Source organism: Rhopilema esculentum, chromosome 19 (assembly GCF_057945365.1).
Source record: "Rhopilema esculentum isolate cy_ngs chromosome 19, ASM5794536v1, whole genome shotgun sequence".
Lineage (NCBI taxonomy): Eukaryota > Metazoa > Cnidaria > Scyphozoa > Rhizostomeae > Rhizostomatidae > Rhopilema > Rhopilema esculentum.
The window spans coordinates 1056644-1081815 of NC_142833.1; the positions used below are offsets into that span (position 1 = coordinate 1056644).

Genomic DNA, 25172 nt, shown 5'->3' on the forward strand with positions numbered 1-25172 from the left:
TTTACTGATATTGGTTCTCGTGTATCTTGAGAAATTTTAGTCGAGTCTTATTTTGAAATATAGTCGCCGAGAAACTGTTTTTAATTCTTATATTGCATTCTTCATATGTTACGGTGTTGGATAATGCCAGGCTTTCCACGCTGTAAAAGTTTGTCTGTAGCTGTTTGGTACCTTCTCATAAACCATTTTTGAAACCTTAGAGGTTCTAGATAGAAGATCTGTAAACAGAATCACAAACATCTCACTGCTCATCATTTTTCTAAAGTGAGTTCGAAAATGGTCTTATGTTCATTCAGTTTGCTTTAGTCACAAGTTGGAATATTGCTCAAAAACTGAATCGAGCATTTCTCTCACATCTACCTCATTCAAATTCTTGAAAAGGTAAACACATATAGTTGTTTAAAAAACTGAAAAGCTATTTGATTGCAATTTGTTGAGCTATAAAACTGAGATCGTTAATTTTTGGGTTGTCCAAGATTCTACCTGATTGAAGTTGCGAGTGAAGCTGCATGTCCTTCCAGAAGCCCTATGTTCAATCTCAATTCGTTTTGTCTAAAAAATTCCCTTGCATATATTTATAAAGGTTCTAATTTGGTTTTCTCCTACTCAAATGAACTTTATTTTAACAGTCTATTGACTTTGCAAGATTTGTTGATTCTTGTTTGTACAGTTATAGAACGCTTGAAGAATGAAAACCGTGCATTCGGGTTTTATCAAAGACGAGCTGGATTAAGATTTTGTGGAACAAGTTGGTTTTATATTGCATAAATAAAAAATGACCTTCACTCTTGGTTTGTTTTATGTGTTTTTGCTGGAAACCATGATAGAATCTCGATCGCTTCTTCCCTAGGCCGTGAAGCAACGGTTTCTTCTCTTTTACAAACTCAAACTAAAATTTGGCAAAATTAAGCAATCGTTGTATCGGAGTACGAGAGTGAAGTAACTTTAAGAGTGGATTCAGATGCAGAAGACAGCTGTGTTGTACAAAATATTATCTTGGCTTTGGTTGAGTTGGTTTCACATTCAGTTTTTCATCTAGTTATTCTTCTTCTTGCAGACTAAAAAAAGGACATCACTTGGAAAGATTCAATTCACGTTTACCCAGGTAAAGAAACGCAGAGAGTCTGTTCGTAGGCGCTCGTTGCTAGCCGGGGGTACAACATCTGGCAACAATTCAGAAATGTCCAACCTGATGGACACTGGCCAGGCACAGGCGATCACAAGCACCCCATTGGTCCACAACAAATCCCCAGTGCCAGGCAATCTAAGGTACATTTACAATCAACATTCTTAGTATGTAGAATTTTGGTATGGTAAAATTGACTAGATGATGTATCATGAATTACGGTGAGTCAAATTTGAATCGAAAACGTATCTGGAAAACTGGTCTGGTAATCTTTAGAATAAGGGCTGGTTAAGAAGCTACCGAAAGCATGACTTGTGATATTTGACTGGCCTTCGTTCACATGGATCCTTGCATACAGTTAATTTAAAGCCAGCACATGTATGCAATATTCAAATGCCATTGAATCCTCTTTTTTGAAACTGCATTGCTATAAGTTCATGAACAACTTCCTTAGTTCTCACTTGTAATATTATATCTATGTTTTGTTTGCAAGCAGACGCAGTAGAATTTTTTTTCCATTTATTTAAATGTTGAATGACAATGGCTGATGTTTTATGAACCGGTAATGAAGTCACCATTTTTTATGAATGTTAAGCTTAACTCTCTCAGTAAAGGTTTTATATTCCTTGAATCCTTAAATATAAATATACAGGCTGGTATTTGAACAACAAAGAGTGGAAAGTATTGCTAAATTTGGAAAGCAATTTCTCAAGAAGATTCTACTTACATTGAGCATAGTTTGGGGTTTGTTTGGATTAATCTCATTTGGCACAATCCTATATTCCTTCCCTTTTTCTGCTCGATAGATCTGGTGTTCAAGGCTCAATTCCCTTTCCGGGTAACCAAGTAAGTGTGTTAAACAGCTGTTTTTGCAGTATTAGATTGTTGTCATTAGCAAGAGTGAGCAACTCCATTATATCATTCATTTTTCTCATCATCTCAATTATATCTTTCTCTGTGTTGAAAATAATCCGTTTACCAATTGATCGTTTTATCGAACACACCACTGGTTCGAAAATCCAAACTTGAGTATTCAATCCATGTTTGGATCACCTTTAGCGTGGAATCGGAGTAGCAACTTTGAATCATCCTGTTCTATACACTAAAAGCGTGTACAGCTACGGCATCGAACAATTTCTGAAAGACTGTTTACCAGTAATTGCCATTAATCCATATTTAGATATAAAGGGTTTTTGGTGAACTTTTGTGAAAGGGTTTGGCAGTATTGGTGCTGGTGTTCTAGAATGCCTGTAAAGTTGCCCAACACTTCATTGTCAAAATCTCCCTTCATTGTGAGACTGTGCATCTGTTTCTTATTTGAATAAAGGGTGAAACTCGAAGTGGTGACTCAGAATCGAACTGTTCCCCTCGCCAAAGCCCGATTGCTAATCTAGAAATAATAAATCAGATAATGCTTTTCATTTTTATGTAATTTCGTTATCAACCTTTTCTTCTTTCTCATTCGCACTCGACTTCCATATTTATGTATTATTTTTACATATTTATCATCATAGCCCGCTACACAGTTTTCAAATGCTCCTGAGAGACAAGATCTTGAGGCATTAGATTTGTCGATGCTCCCTCCTACACAGCAGTACACTCCTATACTTGCCACTTCAACGAATCAACCAACCAGGTAAATACAATATTGCAATATTGCTTATAATTGTATTTCATTTAGCGAATATTCTGCTAGCATTACTCATTGGCTACTTTTTATTGTGTTATAATCACATCTGCTGAAAGATGGTTCATGTATCAGAATTTGTTCTAAAAACTTTGCAAATAACCTGTTTTCGATCGGTAGTTTTTCCTTGATATCCCAGCAATAATTTTTTTTTCGACACTTTTTTCGTAACTAAACTATTTCGGCTCGATGTTCTGATGTGCCAGACATAAAGCGTCAGTTTGTCTCAAAATGTTTGCTTTTTAAAAGCCAGATTGTTAAATTCTGCACCTCTAAAAATAGTTTTAAACATTTAAAGAATATTTCGTTTTCTTGTTCTTTTGTAATGTTGTGTTTGAAAGCTTTTTTATTCACACGTGTTACTTTTCCTTAAAGCTTGCCCACTTCACTGTCAAGAGCAGCCTATGCTAAGCTTCACGGTGCTGGTTTCCCCGTGATCACTGACAGCAAAGGGAATCCTCCTTTTGTCGTTGATCCTGGTGAACTTTTACGCTACAATGTTGAGCAAGAGGAAGCAGATTCGTTGCAGTCAAATGAAATTATCCTCCAGTTTCTTGCTATTTCAATGTAAGTATTCACAGCCTAAATTCTTCAAAAGTTTAGGTATTTGCCATTTTCCAGTTCCAATTCATCTCACTCCATTTCACACCATCCAACAATATCTCACCCTATTGCATCATGTACCACCCCATTTCACCAACCCCTACCCCATCTCAACCGACTCAACCTAGCCTTATCATGGCCGACAAATTCTTACCCTGCCCCATCTTATCTTACCCTACACCATCACATCTTACCTTACCTTGCATTATCTCTTCATACTCCACCTAATCTTTCTCTTTCCCACCTTATCTCACTCTATCCTACATCATCTCATTATGCTTCACCTGATCTCGATCTTACCCTACTCACTTATCTTAACCTACCCAACCAAACCCTACCCTAACCTTAATCTTACCATACCCCGCCACATAACTCTACCCTACAGTATCTCATCATACTCCACCCTGAATCTTCACCCCATCTCACTCTATCCCAACTCAACTTATCTTGCCCGAATCCATCTCACCATACTTAATCTCCATTTAACCTTTTCATTGCACCCCAGACCCATGTATTGCTTAATAAATGTCGCTGCATTACATGTCTTTTGAGATAATACATCAACGTAACGATACAATTAGTTGGCTACATCTAATCTCCATTGCATGTCTTATGGAATGAAACGATTATAAGGGTTATTTCTGGTTACTCGCGAAGTAGTCTCTCGTCCATGTGCTAACTGAGTTTTCCTAACTAAAAACAATCAATTATTTTAATTCCCCCCTTTTTTTACACTGGTTTTATGGTACCATTTATCCTGTCCCCCGTATCCCTCGTCTAGTCTTGGTTTTCTTCTTAATCCTAGATTTACATAAAATTTAAGCAAGAATATTTTTCTTTTAAAGGTGCAAGCATCCCGTCGTATTTCTAACTTTCCAGTTTTACCGCTTTCCGCAAGTTTCAACTGAAAGGTAAACACCTCTTTGCAATTTGTCTTTCGACTTCAACCAACCTCATCAAAGTTTAGTACACTCTCAACGACCCATAGCTCATTCTGTTAGAGCTTGACAAAAGACGTTTCAACTTTACAGAAATTTACAATTTCTGTAATTTTTGTAATATTTTACTTTCTTTCAAGTTCATTTCAAACAGGGCCCTTGAAAATATTATTTTAGCCCTGACAATGTTTGTTGATACTTTTATCATTACTATTGCTACAGTATGTTTTCATCATCATATGTATTTTGCCTTGGGTTCGTTGGATTTATCATCATCAAGAAATAACACGTCACTGTTTATGTATGTGATTATAGATCCAGGCATTATTTTCATATAAAAGGAACAACAACAATAGACATAATTATTGTCCAACAAGTTTGACTTAGCAAGATGGCATAAAAACTCTGATCATTTTTTTTTATTCCGGTAAATACTTAAATATGAAGTAATTGTGATATGTTGAAAGTTGTGGTAATAATGGAGACAGTGAATCCAATTGCCATCTGTGGTAAACTGCTAGATAGCATTAAATTGAATTAAAGTCGTTATCAATTAAAAGTATTGAGTATTATTTTCTTTTTAGGTAGATAATTTACCGATGTTGCTATACCGAAGGCTGTATAAACATGAAACTGTATTGATTTGTAAGGTTGACAGGTTGTAATTTCCAATCTAGTGTGAATAACGCTATTTTTGCCTCCAGGTTATGTTTAAGAGACCTCATCAAGCAGTCTTCACAGAATTTGCCCTGTGTTTTGATCAAGTGTGATAAAGAAGGAAAGCCTGTGAACACGTCTCCGGGATTGCAGGTTTGGAAACCCTATGTTTAGCATCGTAGCTTATGACAGTGGTGTCCAGTGGGGATATGTTCCTGTTTTTTATTGCGTGTGGCTATAAGCTTTTGTTATAAACTATTTTTTTGGCGATATTTTCCAAATGTTGTTTTGTAAGTCGTAGATCAAAGGGAAATCGAAAACCTACTCTCAGGGAAACAACATTCTGATTTTGTAGCTTTAGATTTTTACCGTCCCAATATTTTGTAAAATATCCAATGATATTCTCTTTTGTAGCATAGTCCTTATTGAAAGAGGAAAAAAACAAGACTTTGGCAGTAATAGAATCTGGCCTGTAACAAAATATTAGTCGTTAACTGCCTCTGATTTCCATAATACTGGCAAATCCACTTTACCTGAGTGTATACCGTAAATCCTCGGATCCCCCCCCTCGAAAAAGCCCCCCCTCTCGAATAAGCCCCCACCTTAGAACAACAAATTGTCAATAAGCCCCCCCCTCGAATAAGCCCCCATTGCTACCGTAAATTCTCAAATTGGACCCCTCAATTTGATGATTTTTGCCATCTGAGGTTGCCTAAGGCGTTTTATTGAATTACCACAACAAATTCATATTTTTGGTAGTAATTAATTAAATGCTCATAAAGAAATTTCTACTAAGATAAACGAGGTCTTTTAATAATGTCTTCTTAATGTCTGCAATAATTTTATAAGCCTCCTCCCCCTCGTATAAGCCCCCCTCTCAAATAAGCCCCCATCCAAAAATATCAAAAATAAATTAGAGGGCTAATTCGAGGATTTACGGTATTCATCAACTACCTTTCACTGAATGTATTAGAACTTTGCATAAAGATCTTTAATGAAACGATTTCACGTGTATTTGGAGTGCAGTTAAGAGTCATGTTTAACTATTATGTTTGCATGGTTTAATGTTTTGCTAATAATATTTGGAATAGGGCAAATTCTTTGTAACCTTGGCTTTTCTGTTTTAGGTCAAGTATACTGTTGATCCTGCTTACATGCAGCCTGGGGAGAAAAGGTCCTTTATTCGGTATTTACATGAACAAAGGATGTACATAGATTTGTGGGATGGAGAATCACTCATGCTCATTGGCTCGACATCAGCGGAGCTCAAAGTAAGACCTTTTCTTCATACAGCTCATTTGGAGCTCGAAATATTTTTATTAGCATTTAGCATTTATTATTGAAAATATATGATCTAAATCTTTCTGCTGTATCATACTAAGTCATTGGTTGATTTCTTTCTCTTACTTGAATTCTTCAGTATTTAATGCGGCAAGGCAAATCATCTGTGCAAGCATCTCTTGAGTTGGATGTAACTTCAGTGGATTACGTCGAGGATGAGCTTGCAATGGCTGGTGACATGGTATGTTGATCACTGTTTTCTCAGTGTACACCATCGATTTTAAGCACCCTAAGCGCCTTTTTCAGTATCTATATTCCCTTATCTGAGTTTGTTCCAAATGAGATCCGAACCAGGTATAATTGTTAGGCTTTGCAAAAGTGTAATTTTCCCTGTCAACTAGGAAGGCTCTATCTTTCAATAAATTTCCTACAGTCATAATGCTAGTAAAATCTTAGAGCTCCAAGAACTGGCATCTCCGCCTTGTTAGAATGAAGACAAATATTCCTCTTTTTAGCCCTTAGTTTTCTTTTAGATGTTTGAAATCTAAATCAGCTGCCTCGCAAATATTCATTTCGAGAAAATTAACATTTGCAAGAAAATTGCATTGGAAATCGAAATTCCACCCATCCAGAATCCCAGAAATTGCTTCCAGAACCATAGTTTGTATTTCTATCAGTGAAAGCCAAAAATCTCCTATTGCAGGCTCAAAATGGACGCAAAATTCCAACAGGGGCAAATATTTCTCTAGAAGGAAAACTGTACATGAGATTAGCAAATGTCGGCTATTCATCTGATTTCAACCCAACGAAAGCAGGTACATTTTTTTTTGTTCATTTTTTTATGAATTGCCAATCTTCAAATCATAAATATTGATTCATAAAATGACTGTTTTTTTTATTTTTTCTATGATAAAGGTTTTCAAACATTATCATACTTTTAATTTTTTTATTTTGAGAAACTTTGTTCTTATTGAGTTGAGTTTGTTTGAAGCAAATTTTCCAAGTTATTAAGAAAAAATAGAAAAAAGTTGTTTTCTTGGAAAGTGATTAAACCGATTCCACATTTCAATTACCAACAGTTCTGTTAATTTTCTTGTCGTGTGCATCGTTAACTATCGATGAAATTTACGCTAGGTACCGTGATAATTTGTTCAAGCCCCACAATCAATTTAGTGCCCCGCTTGAAAAAGCTCCCCTTCTAGGGTCAAGATGTGAACGAGCGGTCTTCTTGAATAAGCCTCCCTGTCTAGGATCAAGTTTAGAATGCAGCCAGTTTGTGAAAAAGGAGTCAACTTCTTAATTACATTTTTTGCATTAGTTAATCTATACACCAAGTTTCATGTGATGTCATTGAAAAGCTGTTTATCCAATAAATATATTAAGAATACCTTAACGTTGCTGTAAGACCTTCAGCAACAAGGGAAATCAGCATGGAATTCCTTTGTTTTTTTTCAGAAATTTGATAACTTACTTGCATTGTGTTGTATTTTAATGCATTGACCCATTTGGGTATTTCTAACGAAAGATTATTTTAGAGACCTGTAAGTTATTGAATCATATGGACAACTTCAGTAAAAGGTGGAAACTTAACGTGATTTCAAGTTTTAAGATGAATTAGATATTCAAAAATATTTAAAAAGACCTTTTTAAGGAAAACTAAATCTCATCCTTGTTTTACTATGATCATCAAATCGCATCTTTTTCTTACTATGATCAAAACCTTAACAATAAAAAAACAACACAAAATGGTTATCAATTTGTTTAAATCTTGACAAAGCATCTGCCACATGCATAAAACAGCTATACGCTCTTTATTCATTATCTTAACGCGGAGTATTGAACGGCTTAGCCGCGTCTGTCAGTACACAACCACCTGTATAAGTATGGTTAGGTTTTCAAGATCAATACAATCGATTTTGGTCAGCTTAATCAGTACATTGGTTTGCCTCTTGTTGATGTAAGCAGACGAATCTCATGCCCGTGCAACCAGGCCCTTTGATCAGACTTACGCAAAAGCTTATTGTAGGCAGCGACTATTTACCATAGCCAAAATCTAATCACGTTTTAATTGTTTGATTGTTCACGTCTTAGTTGTTTTTTCTACCCATTGATTTTAGGAACCCTGCCTCAAATGAGATCAACAGTTATCATCCCTGATACGATGTCAGGATCAGTAAATTTAAGTGGGTCATCACCAGGTAAGCTCAGAACTGTTGGTACGCAGACCTCAATGCTAATGCATTTGTTTATCTGCTGTACTCAATCTCTGTCCGATGATACGGGTGAATCAAGCCAATCATCGTAGGCAAGTTAGCCAAAGGTGCCCCTTACTGGCTTTATAGAGTTAAGCCCCGGCAAAACGACTGGACAATTTTACTGAACATGCACTGGACAAATGTCCAGCGTAAATGTTGCGTCGTTTTGCCACCTTGTCCAGTCTTGTTCAGCGATGTTCAGTCGATTTTGAAGGCAGTCAAAAATGCTCAGTGGACAGGATTAAATTTCTTTTGTTCACTGATGTTGCAGAGAAAATGTTCAGTCGTTTTGCCACTCTACTGAACTTTGTCAAGTTCGCGCACACACAATTGATTAATGGATTGGGTTTGGCGTCAATTTATTTCCCATATTCAAATCTTCAACAGTAAACACCGCGAACTTTCCTACAAAACACCGCGAACAAAATGGAAACATTATCAATATTCAATTGGACGAATAGCAGAAAAAGGCATTTCATTAGTAACGATGAGTCTTCTGAAGAGATTAGCTTTAGTTCCGATAAGGAAAGCGATGACAGAGAGCACGAGTACGGTGATTGTGATGAACCTAGCAAGTCCAAGATACTTTTTGATAATACACTCTAATTCATACGATAACACGGCTAGGACTATGAAAAGTGTATTTTCAAAGGTAACGAGATGCCCTGTTGCCAGTTTTCCCACCCGCATTCTTCAACAGGGAAAAAGTTCACTGGACAATGTTCAGTCGCTTTGCTACCACCAATATTTTCTTGATGTCCATACTCTGAACAAGTTCTTTCTTTATCCGTATTACAGGCAATCAACACATACTAAAGAGGCCATCTTTCAGTAAAAAACTGACCAATCAGTGAGCGTGATTAAACTCGCACGCTTATTGATTGGCTAATATTGATGGACACATGGTTTAAGCCACTTTTATATCTGCAAATTGCCTTTAACTGATCACCTTCGATAAATGGTCGCCTTTTTTGGAATATTTCATTGTGAACACTTTGGAAGTGAAGTAACATTTTATTTTAGTAATAATGAGCTTAACACTTAATTAGACTAGCTTCTATGGAAATGCTAGCCCCGAAAATAGTTTCCTGCAATTTCAGCAATATCTTACCCGTTGGTTGTCTGAAACTTTTCCTAATTTTTACCATATTTTCAAAAAATGAGCTGATTCCAGTGTTTTATTTCATTTTGTATGTTTTATTTATAAATTTTCTTAATTTTGTCTGAATATTATTTTTCGATAATTTTGCTTTTACCATCGTGTTTCTTTATGCAGTTTACTTCTAAGAAATAGCACCTTAATGCGAACCTTACTGCACTCGTAATTACCTTAAAAAACTTTCTTGAAAAATCCTATTCGAATCTTAATTCTTATTAGAAGGCGAGGCGACCTGTTTATGTGACCTTCATATTTGTATCATTTTAGCCCTGGGAAGAAGCAAAACGGCAAGGGCAAAGCTAATGACTGAGTGCGATTCAGAACTAGCGAATTTGCTTTTCACGAGGCGAAATCAGACAGCCCCGGTTGAGCGAAAGACAACAAGGGAAGCCGAGGCAGTGAGGAAGCGGTAGGTCAACATAGTCCCCAATCAGTCAATTACTGTTATTCCATGTCGATTGAATTTCTTTGTTTCTAGATGAATTGAAATGGACTCTACGATAAATGCACATGGGATATAACAGGTGTAGGCAATTAAAGAAAAAATTGTACATTAACAACTCCTATTGCTGTTAGATTCAACTGCGACAAAGAGCATCCTAAAATACACAGACGAGCGTGTCTTTTTCAATTATTGTTTAGGTTATGTTTCTGTTCAATCTAATAGGCCCTGGAATCGCAAAATTTCAAAATACCGTTATAAAGTTATAAAGCAGTGAAAAATGGCACTTAAATTTGTCACCTTCAGACTTTTAAGTCTCAATCATCATGTACGCATCTCTTGACAAACCTCTTAGAAATCTTCTTCATGCTTATACTTGTCTTCTTCCTGCCGCTTTTTCTCTATAATATTCCAAATTTCTGTGTAATATTTTTAGCTTTTGCTGTCAATAGATTCCCTTTTTTATAATTTTTGGAAGAGATATTAAGTATGTATTTTCAAATATCATTAATGAATAGAATTTTATTTATACTATCGTATTTTCAGATGTAAGTGATTTTGCTTGAATATCATGTAGTTGTTGTGAATAAATATCATTGTAAGGTCGCATTAAAAAACATCCTTCATGGTCTTCAATGGTTATACGTGATTTCGTAATTGTCACCCCAATGGAAATTTCATATCTGCGTTATTCTTAAAGGAAACTGGATAGGATGCAAGCTGTCAGGCAAATTCAGCAAAATAATGTCGTGAATGCCTTTGTGGTAAGTCACTGTTTTAAATTTCTAGCACATGAATCATTAATTCTGGTCAAAGCTTGGTGAGCAATACCTTTCTCGATTTTTGTAAAGTACATGGCTACATTTTATAGAGACGCTGTGTTTTGAGAATTTTTGGTAAATTGAATTGACACCTTTCTGTTTGCCAAAATCTCACTGATTGGTGTTTTTTAGATTGCAGCCTCAACCTTGCCCCTCAATTTATTAGGGGTATTTTTCTCTTTAATATGTACTTCTTTCTTGGGAGTTTAGTGCTTCCATTTGCTGCCACATTCTTTCATATCATTCCTTCAATACTCAAGTAATTCATTTTCGTGGAATTTCTTGTTTTGTTGCCAAATAACTGATATTTGTTCGTAAAATCCCAATGTTTTCCAACCTTTTTATGAAGCTTCAAAAAGAGGAGAAAGTGCAACGCCACCGGGACTTACAGACAATTAAAGTGTACAGGTAGAATACGGTTTTTGTTTAAGCTTTCAGTAACTTTGTTATCAATATGTTTTCAATATGTTTTTATTTATCTTATCTTGACTGCAGCAGGAGACTACCAAAGAGTGAACCAGTAATACCCTTAGAACCATGAATTTTCGCTGTTTGTTCCAATTTCTACCAATCATATTCTTTGTACAATTATTCCATCTATTCTTCTTTCATGATATGCGCATCAATGCAAGGTAATCTCTTAACGAAATTTTTAATATACTTTTGTTTCATGCCTTACTTTTAAAACCTATATCATAATGCGATGCGACCCTATAAAGCTTGCTATATAATTTCTAAAGAATTCGATGTGCGAATAAGAGGTATATTTGGTTCTCTTAAAGTAGCAGCTGCCTTCTTTCTTGCAAAGCAGGCTTGCCCCTAAAGGGTATTTTCTTTGAACGGGTTCTCTGTTTTGACTAAATGATTCCTCTAGAATTGGTAGTACCAAGATCCAAAGCATAGAATCAAGAATGAATGATACCTCTGCTGTTGAATAAATGTTACATTGTACCATCTGCTTGGTAACTAAAAGCATAGTGGTCGATTGTTTTTCATCACGCAACCAAATTGCAGGTCAAAAGAGCAATTTATTTTTCATTCTCCTTGTTTTAACCTCTTTTGTTACTTAAAATTCAGAGAAAGATGTAAACACGAGAGCATCATAAACTCCCTTGAAGGAGGAATAACAACTCAGCGCACCGTGCATGCATCATTAGGAAAAGCTGAATTTTTCGAATTTGCTCTCAAGAATCCATATTCAGTGGATCAGAATTTGCAAATCTTTTGGGAAGACAGGGACGTTTCGTAAGTACAAGGTTTTTTGTTAGAACACCACGACCAATGCAAGGGATGTCTCTTTATAACCATGCAGTATTGTAAACCACGGGCTTTGTTGGGTTAATTTATGATATGGATCGCGATTATTTGCGATAACGACAGTCGCGTTCAACCAAATTTCCTAACACATGTTTTTCAACCTATCACTGATATTTAGTTTTTGCCTAAACTCAAATTTCAAATTTTGATTTCACAGCTGAAATTAGCTCTTGTGACGCAAAATATTGCGGAATGTAAAATTATATTACTAGCAATTGATATTACTAACTCACTTTTACTGTGGTCAGTAAGTTGTCTTTGAACGCTACACAACTGATATAGACGAACACAGATCATATTCAACGTTTTTGTGCGAAAAGGCACATTATTTTATATTGCCATTACTTGAGCCGTGCCCTAAACTGCGGCCTTTTCAGCGTATACAAGTTGACATTTCAACTTTTCCTTTAAGAAAACTATCTACTGATTATCCTTACAAAACTGTTTATTGGTATCCTTTTATTTAAAGTATTGTTCTTTGACTCTTTGTAGTGTTATTACAAATGCTCGCGAGTGGAGATATTTCAAACAGCTCACAAACACGAAAACAGGTAAGGTGCTTTTATGCTAAATATCTAAAAGATGGATTGAGCTTTACAGCCATCACTATTTGTGCAATAGGCCATGCAACTATTTCAATGCAACTAGGTGTCTGTTACAGCTTCGCATTTCAAAGAATCATTGTAAATACAATTATCGCAGTAAAACTGGTTATAACTGCGTGTAAGTCGTTGCAATTTAAAACCACCCCTATACACGAGATGCAATGGACATTTTACGACAGACTGATTAAACAGTTATTTCCATTAATCAGTTAAGCTATATTACGAACACTTACCGTCCCTTCCTTGATGCCGTCAAAAGGCAATTATAATGAAAGCAACATGGCTTCAATTAAAACATCGATGGTGTGTTTTTTTTTCTTTTGAAAGCTTTTAAAGTTACAGCATATTGACAAGAAAAAGATAGGAATTTGTCTTGATGCTGTTTCGAAGATAAATTTGCATACATTTGCATAAGTTTATCGGCAAGAAATTTAGGGTCTTTTTTTTTGCAGCAATTGAGGAGAATATGTTGAGTGACCTAGACTCTGTGGTTCAATTATATTTGAAGGCAAATGAAACCGTACATATCCCATTCAAGTTGCAGTGCTTCACTGCGGAAGGTGCAACTCCGGAGCTCGTAAGTTATTTGTTGTCATTTATTTGTCATTTTTATGTCTTTTTAGTTAAAGGCTGGTCATCAGTATTGAAAATTCTTTGTTCTATTCTACCACTAGCATCTGCCACTAGCAGTCAATCAGAAACTTTTTGCAGATGAGTAGAAAATAATAAAGAAATTCAATAGCGAGTATAAACAATAAAGATTATAGGAAAATACAATTTTAATGGTATTCATTTCTTCATTCTTTTATTCATTCCTTCATTATTTCATTAAATTATTCCTTCATTCATTCATTCATTCATTCTTTCGTTCGTTCATTCATTCATTCATTCATTCATTCATTCATTCATTCATTCATTCATTCATTCATTCATTCATTCATTCATTCATTCATTCATTCATTCATTCATTCATTCATTCATTCATTCATTCATTCATTCATTCATTCATTTACTATTTTTGCCAGTAATTCATTCATTTCTTCATTCATGCATTCATTTATTAGTTCATTACATATATTTATTTATTCATTACATGCATATAAGAACAATCAATGCTGCATCCAGTTGTTGATAAGTGATTTGATAATTTGTTTTATTACGTTTTCATATATGATTGGTTTGTTTTTTCGATATCTCTTTTCAACTTTCTTTTGTCTTCTCAGGGTCCTCCTCATCCACTCTTTGCAAAGCAAACCAATTATTTATGTCAATCTCTGGTAAAAGATACTGGAATCACATCCAAGTCGATTAAGGTATTTTTCATATATTTTTTTGGAAAAATTGTTTGAAATTTGTTTGCTCTCTATGAGATAAAATTTGTTTGTTCTCTATGAGATAACATTTGTTTGTTCTCTATGAGATAAAATTTGTTTGTTCTCTATGAGATAAAATTTTTTTGTTCTCTATGAGATAAAATTTGTTTGTTCTCTATGAGATAAAATTTGTTTGTTCTCTATGAGATAAAATTTGTTTGTTCTCTATGAGATAAAATTTGTTTGTTTTCTATGAGATAAAATTTATTTGTTCTCTATGAGATAAAATTTGTTTGTTCTCTGTGAGATAAAAGTTGTTTGTTCTCTATGAGATAAAATTTGTTTGTTCTCTATGAGATAAAATTTGTTTGTTCTCTATGAGATAAAATTTGTTTGTTCTCTGTGTGATAAAAGCTGTTTTTTCGCCATAAGATCAAACTTTTTTTCACTATGAGATAAAATTTGTTTTTCGCTATGAGATTGTTTTTCGCAATTTAAAAAAATGTCGAAAGTTGATTAAGATTGCACTGATTTATTTTGGATTGCAAGTAAATTACCAACCTCTTAATTGATTAGATATACCATACAGACATAATTCAAAGCATCAAAGAAGCTTTGTTGCTGTGATAAATATGGAAGTATCTTTATTTTGATTCAAGGTCTCTTCGTTTCTTCAAATAAAAGATGACATTTTGTGAAATGTATGGACAATTCTATCGCTTACCATAAGTACACTAAGCCTTTGTTTATAGAGTTTTACCCTCCAGAAGAGCCATTTATTGATTACGTCATTTGCTGACCTCGGTTTGAAACCGTTGTTGTTGTTAGGCTAGGCCTAAGTTTTTGATCGCCTTTTCTACGAAACACTGTATTCCATGAGCTGGAAATCTATTAACGTATCGTAGAAAATATCTTGATTATTTGTGTCATTCTCCATTTTAATCGAGTGTCTAACAGTTTCTCTACCACACTTCCACTAGATGAAAGCGTTCAATTTTTCTTAGCTAAAATAACATATTGAGAAGCATACTTCTAACAATCCTTGTTTTTTTTTCACTGCAGATATCGTTTGTGACTGTAGACCAGAAGCCAATAGCCATCTTAACGCTTAATGTCGAAATGCATCCTCATACCATTGATCAAACTTTTCGATTTTCAAACGCTGAACAATCATTTTTAAAGAAATCTATTCGGCTTCCTCCTTGGCGAAATCTAACAGGTTTGTTTTCAATTAAACTCTGGCTTGAATTTTTATGTTGTAAAATAGACGCTTAGTCGTATATTAGCCATTAAGCTTCTAGCCAAACCTTTACAATTTGTAAAAGCTGTACATGAATCAATACAATTCGTTTGCAATCGATCACTAGTATGCTTTTTAATTTATAAAAAACAGTTAGTTGTTTATTTCACATAGAGCCTCGAGCGAATCCTGTTCAGCGACCTCTTCCATGTTCGATGTTAGAAAAGCTGCTTTCTGTTTCTATTGATCAAAACATTTACAAGAGGGGGGGGGGGGTGAATTCAATTATTTGGATTATATCACCGGCCATTTCACTTTATCATGGCCTCCTCCCTTTATGATTGGGCAGTACGTGTAAAAGACAAGCAGAAACAAAGCTAAAAATATTGATCATTCTTACTTATTAATATTTTTAAAACAGCCATATAAAAACACTTAGCTTCAGATTTTGTTCTTCCTTCTACCTTTTTTTGTTATAGCTACAGAAAAAGTTGTTTGTATTATCAGCTGTTAACCATCTGCCTTTTATAGTCCCCCATTTGTATGTATAGAGATAGAAGGAAGAACAACCCCCATGCAGCTACAGCCCCCCTACTCAGGCAAACCCAGTGTAATTCTAGTAGTATTCCAATATATTAACCCCTTTATTTGACTTACATTCAATTTTTGTAAATTTCTGAAACTTTGCTGTTATTTGATGTTGTCTGTATCCTTTTTTAGCTTGACTGATTGTAACATTTAGTTTTTCTCAAAACAGGATTATTCAAAAGTCCGAACAGCTCTCAAAATAGTTGTCTCATTTGAAAATCAGAATCAGGCGAATAATAAAACTGTCTAGAAAACAATTTTAGGGACTATTTTGGGTAACACACAAATATAATAATTGCAACTGATAAAAGTTCTTGATTGAAATTCATCAAATGTTTCACGGACAAGCAGTGATCGAAATTGATTTATGTATCTATGATGGGACAATCTCTGCCAATTTCTTTGACTCTTTTTAAAGCTTCAGTATGTCTGTGTACTTGTAGGCTCCTAGGGATCTTAATTCTCCACTTTTATTCCCAAAGTCGCCAAGTGATACCATTTTGATGCTAGTATAAGAGATAAAGGCTTTATATTTTTGAAAAATTTCTTTTCAGGTAACATAATGACAGAGGGACAAACAGTGCAATCAATAGTGGCACGATGTACTGATCAGCATGTCATTTGCGAAGTACACGATGTGGTAGGTTCGAGTCTATATTCAATTAACCATAGTTAGGCTCAGTTTGGTCTTTAAAATACAGTATCTGTAATTTCAATCAATCAAGTATGCTATTATGCTTTAGCATGTGTACTCTTTTTTTCTCCAATGTTGCAAATCAAATCTGTATTTGTCAGATGAATACGCTAACCCCCTTTTATCAAAAAGCATAAATCTTGAAAAAATAAATTTAAGTTTTTCGCCCTGTTCATTAAGCAGGTGCTAGATTTTTTCTGAAACTGAAAGCAGTTTGCGATACTGCCCCCATCTTATTGTTTGTTACTAAAAGTTGTTTTATCCCTGCCTTTTCTTCGGTGCTAAAACCTTTAAAGATTCGTACATCCATTGATTGTTTCTATCAAAGTTGATATTCAAGGAGCTCAAACCTATTTTGCGTCTCAGTGCTTGTCAAATCTGATTGAATATCTATCCTCTTGTGATGGTTTTCTGACTTTTTAAAGTAGTCTTCCAGTTACCTGAAATGCTGCCTGTGCCTTATTGAAAACTCTTCCAATTTTAATGGATAGGTCTTGAGTATCATACATATATATGTCCTATAAACCCGAGACCTTAACTCCGTGCTGTAGAAAAGCCACAGGAATAATGATATTGTTTTGAATTAATGCAATCATTGATGCTTTTGATGCTAAAGCAAACTGAAGACCGTTATCTAATCATGCAGCGTGTACTTAATACTTTTCTAGAACGAAGATAGCTTCCAGGACCGGCAGGTTTTTAATTGTGACAACCAAATCTTAGGACAGTAGTGTACGTACTTTGTTGATATTTCAAATGTACAATGGGTTGACAAATGTTTTATCCAATCTGCTTTTATCGTAGCATGAGAATGAGCCGCAGGATGTCATGATCAAAGTTCCTTGTGGACCATCTCCGAATATTCGACGTTTTTTTGTTGTCATCTATGCGTAAGTATTTTGCTGTATAGGAGAGGCAATATATAGTCAACAAGAAACTTTATCTCTTGGATAAGGAAATTTTCTTATCCTTGTCCTTCTAAATGTAAACCAGTTTTCTCTGTTCGTCGTTCAAGGCGGATCTCTACCAGACGATTTTTAAGACGATCGTCTGCCCTTATTAAAATACTGAATGTCCTTAAGCGCTTTCTTCCAACATTCGTTTCATTGTTTTGCACATTAATACCTCTTTTGAAAATGCAATGGAAACAATTTATCATTTTCATATATAAAGAATCTTTCTAGTATTATTTAGAATCTTTTATCAAATTGAGTGATGCAAGGATTTAATAGGAATATTTTTATTAGCTTTCTTTGAATTCAGGTATAACTGCCAGTTAACTTTGTGACACCAATAGGATGAGACCATTAGTAAAGATTTTCACTGCAATTTGAAAAAATGACTGAAAAGGCCTTGATGATTACCATGTGATTTTATCCGGCTGTTACCGACAATGTTGATAAAGTTCCGCTTTGCGACAAAACCTTGCATCTGGCTCTTTACTAATATATTGCTTCTAACTCGAGGTACATAATCGCATCGAGAAACTTAATTCGAATCAGCAATAAATTTAAGTTGTATGTGGGAGTTTGTAAGGATTTTGACATTATTTAAATTTTTGTCTTTTATTTTGATAGGGACACATTCTGTGCATCTCCAAGTCGGATATGGCAGTTTTATATTCACTCTTTGCAACGGTATGAATTTTTTCCAATCCTCGTCGCTGGATGAAATAATCTTCTGCCTTTCTAGAATTGATACCGCCATATTGTATTCCCCAGTCCTCCTAAAGCGGTTATTGTCACGTGACGATTACGTCAACTACGTTTTTACAGCACACAATGACCGGAGAGTCTTGAAAATAATATAGTTGGAAAATCTTGTGGTTGTGACATTAGGAAACAGATCTGCTTATTGTGTGGAAGATAAAACAGTCACCAGGAGATAGGAGCCACCTGCAAATATGTCGATCTTTGTTCCTTGTCCTGTCGTGTTTTTGTTATCTCTGCGTGGCACGGACACAATGACACGCGTTATTTTGAAAAAAGAGGTCATATATCTCCCTGCTCTCCCTTACATCTGTCATGGCAATTAGTCTCTAGTCTCTGCCGAGAGGGGACGGCCTATGATGAAATCCACAGTTTTTAGCCCCTAAACCTTTCCTAAAATTCAAAAGAAAACAGCAGTTGATCATAATATTTGACAATGGACTTTTCACATGTTATAGAATTCTGGTGTTGTCCTCAAAATGCTTACTGCTGATTATTAGGGAGATGATATTTATATAATAGCGACACGATCAATCAAACGTTTTTCATATAATGCCAAAACACAATTTCAAAGTCCCTTTTATCCAATTTTTTTTCTATCTGGAAACTCAGAAAGTGCATAGGATTCACGTCTGCTAACAACTAAGGGGAACATTATGGATTATGTTTTTCTACAATGGTTATGTGGAGGGCAGTGGCGTAGCGTCCGGGTATTCAAGGTATTCAGTGAATACCCTGAGATTTCTCAGAAAAAATATTGATACGACGTATATTTGTAATAACTAAAAAATGTTTTGGGGCAATTGATTCTGGTTGAATTCGTTACCTTCGATATTCTACATTTTGTACAAGTACAAAATATCACGAAATTCATGGAAACAACACTGCGACGCATAGAGAGGCTGGGAGATCTTTGAAGATTGAGCTACTTCATGTTGAATAGAGATCGGTCATGAATACGCAGTGAATACCCTAGACGGTACTTTAACCAATCAAAATGCTCCTTTCCATGAATAATATTTGCCGTTAATCAGCTAAAACAATGGTCCTGTACGCTGAGAAATATGCAGCGTACAGCCTCAAAGTTGGTTCAAAATAGTCTCGTTTTGAGATCGATATAAACAGATAATGGACGTCGGAGCGGTTGGAGTGATGGCGCTGCATCGAAAACAGTAAACATGACTTAATTAAAAAACCATTGCAATGTCCGCATTACTGTTTCATAATCATTCTCTCATTTGACCCCTAATCTTAATCTACCAACAGCAAAGTGGAAAGGTAAGGTAGGCTTCTACATAATACTACACTGACTCAGATCTGTGCCCTCTTGAAATGTCAATTTTGTTATTGCTTGTCAATCAGGGATGCTTCTAATTGTGTTATGAGACGGAATTAAAGTAAATGCAGATAGGCCTGGATAATATCCTTATAGTTGCCTGGTGTATTCAGTTATCTTGTTGGCCTATTTTGTTTGCATTATTCGAGCGCATTTATTTGCATTATCGTGCAGTCTCATCTCATTACCTTCGATTCTTTCAAACATTAACTTGTATTGAAAATATCACGATTAGGCCATGAAGAAAAAGTCTAGACTGCATACCACAAGCTATTTATAACTCGTGTAATGCCCTATGTGAATAATTTTGAAACTTTCGAAAGCCCTTTTGTATTAAGGTATCAAGATTAGGTGTTTACAGTTACTTCCTCTTTACATCAGTGCAAATGTTAGAGGATTCAACAACAACTATTGGGATATATTTCGACCAGCAAAATTTTACTGATTTTCAATGATACGTTTTGATTTGAATTACTTTTGATGAAATGGAATTTTGATGCAATGAATGAGTTCGAAGAGTATATTTGCGTTGGGTCCTTTTAGCAAAGTATCGTTTTCATCATAGTAATGCCCTGACAGTGCAGTACTTGCCAACCGAACCAAAAAGAAAAGTGTTAAAGTAATAGATTAAATGTCAAAAGCTAGTCCTTTTAATCTTCCTATTATCCCTCTATTTTCATCAAGCCCCATTGAGCCACACCCTGCCCCACCCTTTTGTTTAATAGAGAATACCCAGTTGAAAAAGTCACGCTACGCCACTGGTGGAGGGGGATGGTTAGGCCCAAGCCATGAATATTATTTGTATTTGTATTTGTTACTTCTTAGCTTCTAAAAGTTGTTTTAAGGATTTATGCTTGTCAAGTAGTGTACTGGCCCTTCCTCTCGACCACGCCTCGTGATTCCTATAGGTTGAATAAGAGTGTGTCCGCGACTGTTCTCACTCTACATGAAATCTTTACTATTGCAGGGTACTAATCGCCAGATTCTTGGATCTGTAGTCTGTATACCTCGACTATGGGCTATCATTGCATTCGTTACTTTCGTTTGCTTGTTGCCATAGTATTCTTTTGTAGTCAGTCTGACGGTTTCTTTTTTTGCCTATAGAATCGACGTTACATCAACACAAGGTCAACCAACAACAACGTCTATTGTTCTTCGTGGTACACAGTCCTCGCGGTTGGTTAGATGTTTTTCATCGAATGCTGAAGAGCTAGAGGTATGTCCACTCATAAATTGTTGTTAAAATATAATCTTTGGACTTGAGTTGATCGTCTGCAATACAATTCAGGCATTAGTAACTTTGATACCTTGTTTTGAAAATTCTAAATTTACATACATTAAGCTACCATTATAATCAAATCTACGTTCGCATATGTTTTCACAAAGCCAATACACCGCAAGGTAGCTACGTGGTAGCATGAGTTACCCAAAACGATTTACTCAAAATTCTTTTCAAATTAACGAAAGAGCATGCAAGACATGCCAACTTGGCCCTCGCGTAATTCATTTACTATCATGCCTGTTTCAGATAGTTTTATGCAGATACATGCTATGTTTCAAAATTGGGTCTGAAAATGTAATATTCTATAGAAATGTCATGTTTTGTGAAAACGTTATATTTTATGAAAATTTCATTTTTCATGAAAATGTCATATTTTATTAAAATGTCATATTTTATGACAATATCATTTTTTATGAAAATTTGATTTTTATGACAATGTCATTTTTTATGAAAATTTTATTTTTTATGAAAATGTGATTTTTTATGAAAATGTGATTTTTTATGAAAATGTGATTATTTATGAAAATGTTATTATTTATGAAAATGTTATATTTTATGAAAATGTTATATTTTATGAAAATTTCATATTTTATGAAATTTCATATTTTATGAAAATTTCATATTTTATGAAAATGTCATATTTTATGATAATGTCATATTTTATGTTTGCTGTGATAACTAATGATAACTATAATTGCTTGCTGTTTTAAGAATGGTCCATGTTGTTCATATACAATATTTTTCTTTCTCGTTATGAATGAAGGTCTTGCCCAACGATCCATTCATGCTAATGGCGAATTCAGTCCAAGAGATTAAATTGAAAGCGACTACAAAATCAACGGGGAACATCAAAATGTTTGTCAACGTTGTCGGTATCCTTTCCAATTTACTTTAGAACACAAAACACCATTAACCGAACATCCTTCCATTTAATTTGTTAGCGGCGAAATTGTTGTCCAACGTTACGGTTTCTCGTTCACTGAGTGCAGGGCATCGCTAGTGGGGGGGATGGGGGATGCGGGGGCTGCGCTATGGGTGTCACGGAGAGGCAAATGTACCCAAAAATTTCAAATGACTTTCTGTCGGCAGCCGGAGTCTAGAATCTAACGTCTGTCTGGGGCCTGGGGTTTAGGGAAGGGTCAAAATTTATTAAAAACTCTGAACGTTGACCCTGGAGGAACTGGAAGCCACTGTAAGCAGGGCTGCCGTGGAGGGAACAGGGGGCAAAGTGCCTCAGGGCCTTGAGGTTGATGGGGACTCAAGTAGTAATGAGCTCCATTTTAAGAATGAAATCAATGAAACGTAGAAAAAGTATGCCTGAAAATAGTTAAAAGTTTTAAACGATTGCAAGAAATGACTGCAAGAAATATTCTGAAATGCATTTTTAGACAATCTAAAGGGCGTGGTCGCAAAAATTTTCTGCTTGCTCCGCTCCCAAATGGCCTCGTCTTTCGGTTTTGCTTCAAAGCCTTCGAAATCTCTTAGCGGTCCTATTAGTAATATCTACAAGCTAAGTACCCACAGTCACTTGAAATTGAAGCGATGATAGACTAACGAGAACATATTCTTTGATAAACGAAATCAATTGCGTCAAAATGCCACACCCAAAAATTGAAATACCTTAGGCCACGCCCAATTTTGTCGGCAAATTTGTGACTGGCACCCTCCTAAGTGAAAGTGATTAGCGACGGCCCTGACTGAGTGATCCATTAAACTTCTTTTCCGAATTAGCATTCTTAATTTGCCGAACATCGTAACCTTTTATATGGTATTGCAAATCAGGATATGTGTGTCAGCAACCTCAATACCGATAGATACTTAATTTATTTGCAATTATAAGCCTACCTACAGCAAGCTCTTAGCTTCCGTTCACATATGATCGTGTACTATAAATGTTTCACCAAGACTTGCAACGGTTTGCTTCCCTCCTATCTTGTACTGTTAAAAGGCGATTAAACTAACTTAGCCTAATAGATAATGCTGTTAATTAGATTTGAACGCTGAAGATCTCGCTTATTATATTATCTGAAAAGCCAATTTTTTTAAATCTCTGACTGAAAAGCAAAAGCGAAGAGTGTCTTGTAACAACAGGAAGCGTTTTTTGCGTTGTGCTCTTATGTATGCATCATCGGTGAAGACGTATCTAAATAGAACTTTTCGGTCAGGACATTCTTTTTAAGGAGAGCAAAAATGGGTTGACAAATTATCAAACTTGTTTTCTCCTTTTTGGTGTAACTTTTATATAAAGTAGAATGAAACAATTTATGAATGATATGATACTCTTCGGAATGAAAAAACCCTGTACCTTGCATTCGGAAGAGAAATGACTTAACGCATTCCTGTGCGAGAGCACCTCGTACCCTAAAAGACACCCCTTCCCTCCTTCTCCATGAATCCCTGTGTGTAAAGAACTGTGGCATAAAGTTGAGCTAAGAAGAGAAATTCAGGCCTTTTCGTGAAATTGTGGGCATGCTTTTTTAATCTCCTACTTTTTGTCACCTGACATGGACCAAGGTGATGTTAGGATTTCAAGCTCTTAAAAAAGCTGATTTATTTACTTATGAGGCATGTAATTGTAGCCTTGGAATCCTTAGCCAAGATTCAGATTGCGAATTTCACCAGTTAGTGAAGTCATGGTTGGTCTGCATCACAAGCAAGCCTCCGTACATATCAAAGACCTTTGAACTCCAACTGAAATGTGGAGGAGGCCGCGGATCAAATAAGGTACGTACCCCGTAAATATAATTATTTAGGATGGTTTTCTGGCCATTTCCATCGCCGACTCTTCAGCATCAACCGATCCATTCATAAGAATGCTCCTAGTTTTCTTGCAGAATAGGATACAACACCCACCTCTATTTGTTATCCTTTTTACATCACATGTCCAGCACGTGTTCAACCGCCCAGCTCTCTTCGCCGTTTTTATCATGTTGCAACCTCTTCTACACGTTTCTATTGCAATATTTGTCTTTTATCCAAAAAAGGAATCCCATTTTCGGCCTAAATGAGCTTTGTGCGAGTTACATCAAGTAATTGCTACACAGCATCCGTAGTTTCCAAAAGTTTTCTAAGATGATACTTACCAGTTATTTTGTACGCTAGCCATGATTCTTTAGCGAATTCTTTAAGCATTTAATTACAATAATTAAGTCTTGCTGTTTTTGGAACGCTTTGTATGTATTGCATGTATTGTTTCTTTCATTGCAACAGAGCATTACCTACGGCAACCCATACCCAATGAAGAAATCCTTTAGTCTCAACACCAATCGACCAGATTTACTGCGTTTCCGAGAAAACGCGTTTTTGGTAAGTATGAAAGGTTAGATAGCTCTTTAAGCATGGTTGTAGTTGGGATGATTTCTTACTAAGATATTCTATGATGCCGAAATCTTACAAGAAAACTACAGCAATAATTTACATAGAGTATTCGTAGTTCTAACATAATTCGCGTTCGCATTAGGATATTTTCTTCTTGTAATTTCCTATGCTTCATTTTTGATGCAACATATGACAACTGCAGTACCTACCAAAAATCTTTGAACACCAATAACAATGTTTTTCGTTTATATTAGCAGTTTTTCCATCCCTCCACTTTCAAACAATATTTGATCAACATAACCTGTATTTTCAAAACTAGGGTAACTGAGGTGAATTTCCAATATTTGTTGGGGAGATAGAGGGTGTCACAGCTATTTTTTTATAGGGGTGAACGGAAAATTGATCAAAAATTGACTGAAACTGCTTGGATTCCTCTAGTACTTTTGTCAAGCGTTGTAGTTGTCTGATTCGCAACTTATAACCTTCTTTTTCCATGCACCAAAGCGTATTGCAACTAGCCAATGTCTTTTCATCTTCATCATTGTTCATTCAGCCGCCGGCGGGCTGCTTGTGCACCTCTGAATGATACCACACCACAATCTTCTGTCTTGCGCCTGTTCGATACATTCCCGGAGAGATGCACCAACCAGGGCCTTGATGTTATCTGTCCATCGGTGTTTCGGTCTACCTCTACTTCTTTGGCCCTCAACAAAACCCAACATTACGGTTTTTTCCAGCGAGGAAGAGTCTCGGCGTGCTATGTGGCCGAAGTACCGTAGTTGTGCTTTTTGAATATTTCTC

General features: G+C 35.6%; 1 protein-coding gene across 1 annotated transcript in view; it reads left to right on the forward strand.

Annotated features, from left to right (window-relative positions):
• The window catches only part of LOC135688076 (nephrocystin-4), a 36101-nt gene that overhangs the window by 9784 nt on the left and 1145 nt on the right, over positions 1–25172 (forward strand). Inside the window, exons 12-36 of the mRNA XM_065204782.2 lie at positions 1058–1269; positions 1933–1972; positions 2641–2762; positions 3189–3380; positions 4262–4327; positions 5059–5164; positions 6139–6282; positions 6432–6533; positions 6996–7107; positions 8410–8490; positions 9974–10115; positions 10849–10912; positions 11319–11377; positions 12047–12214; positions 12779–12837; positions 13344–13468; positions 14115–14204; positions 15267–15423; positions 16587–16672; positions 17531–17616; positions 18304–18363; positions 20876–20987; positions 21817–21925; positions 23659–23777; positions 24264–24359. Of these exons, the coding sequence (XP_065060854.2) occupies positions 1058–1269; positions 1933–1972; positions 2641–2762; positions 3189–3380; positions 4262–4327; positions 5059–5164; positions 6139–6282; positions 6432–6533; positions 6996–7107; positions 8410–8490; positions 9974–10115; positions 10849–10912; positions 11319–11377; positions 12047–12214; positions 12779–12837; positions 13344–13468; positions 14115–14204; positions 15267–15423; positions 16587–16672; positions 17531–17616; positions 18304–18363; positions 20876–20987; positions 21817–21925; positions 23659–23777; positions 24264–24359 (2709 nt within the window). The remainder of the gene's footprint in view (positions 1–1057; positions 1270–1932; positions 1973–2640; positions 2763–3188; positions 3381–4261; positions 4328–5058; positions 5165–6138; positions 6283–6431; positions 6534–6995; positions 7108–8409; positions 8491–9973; positions 10116–10848; positions 10913–11318; positions 11378–12046; positions 12215–12778; positions 12838–13343; positions 13469–14114; positions 14205–15266; positions 15424–16586; positions 16673–17530; positions 17617–18303; positions 18364–20875; positions 20988–21816; positions 21926–23658; positions 23778–24263; positions 24360–25172) is intronic.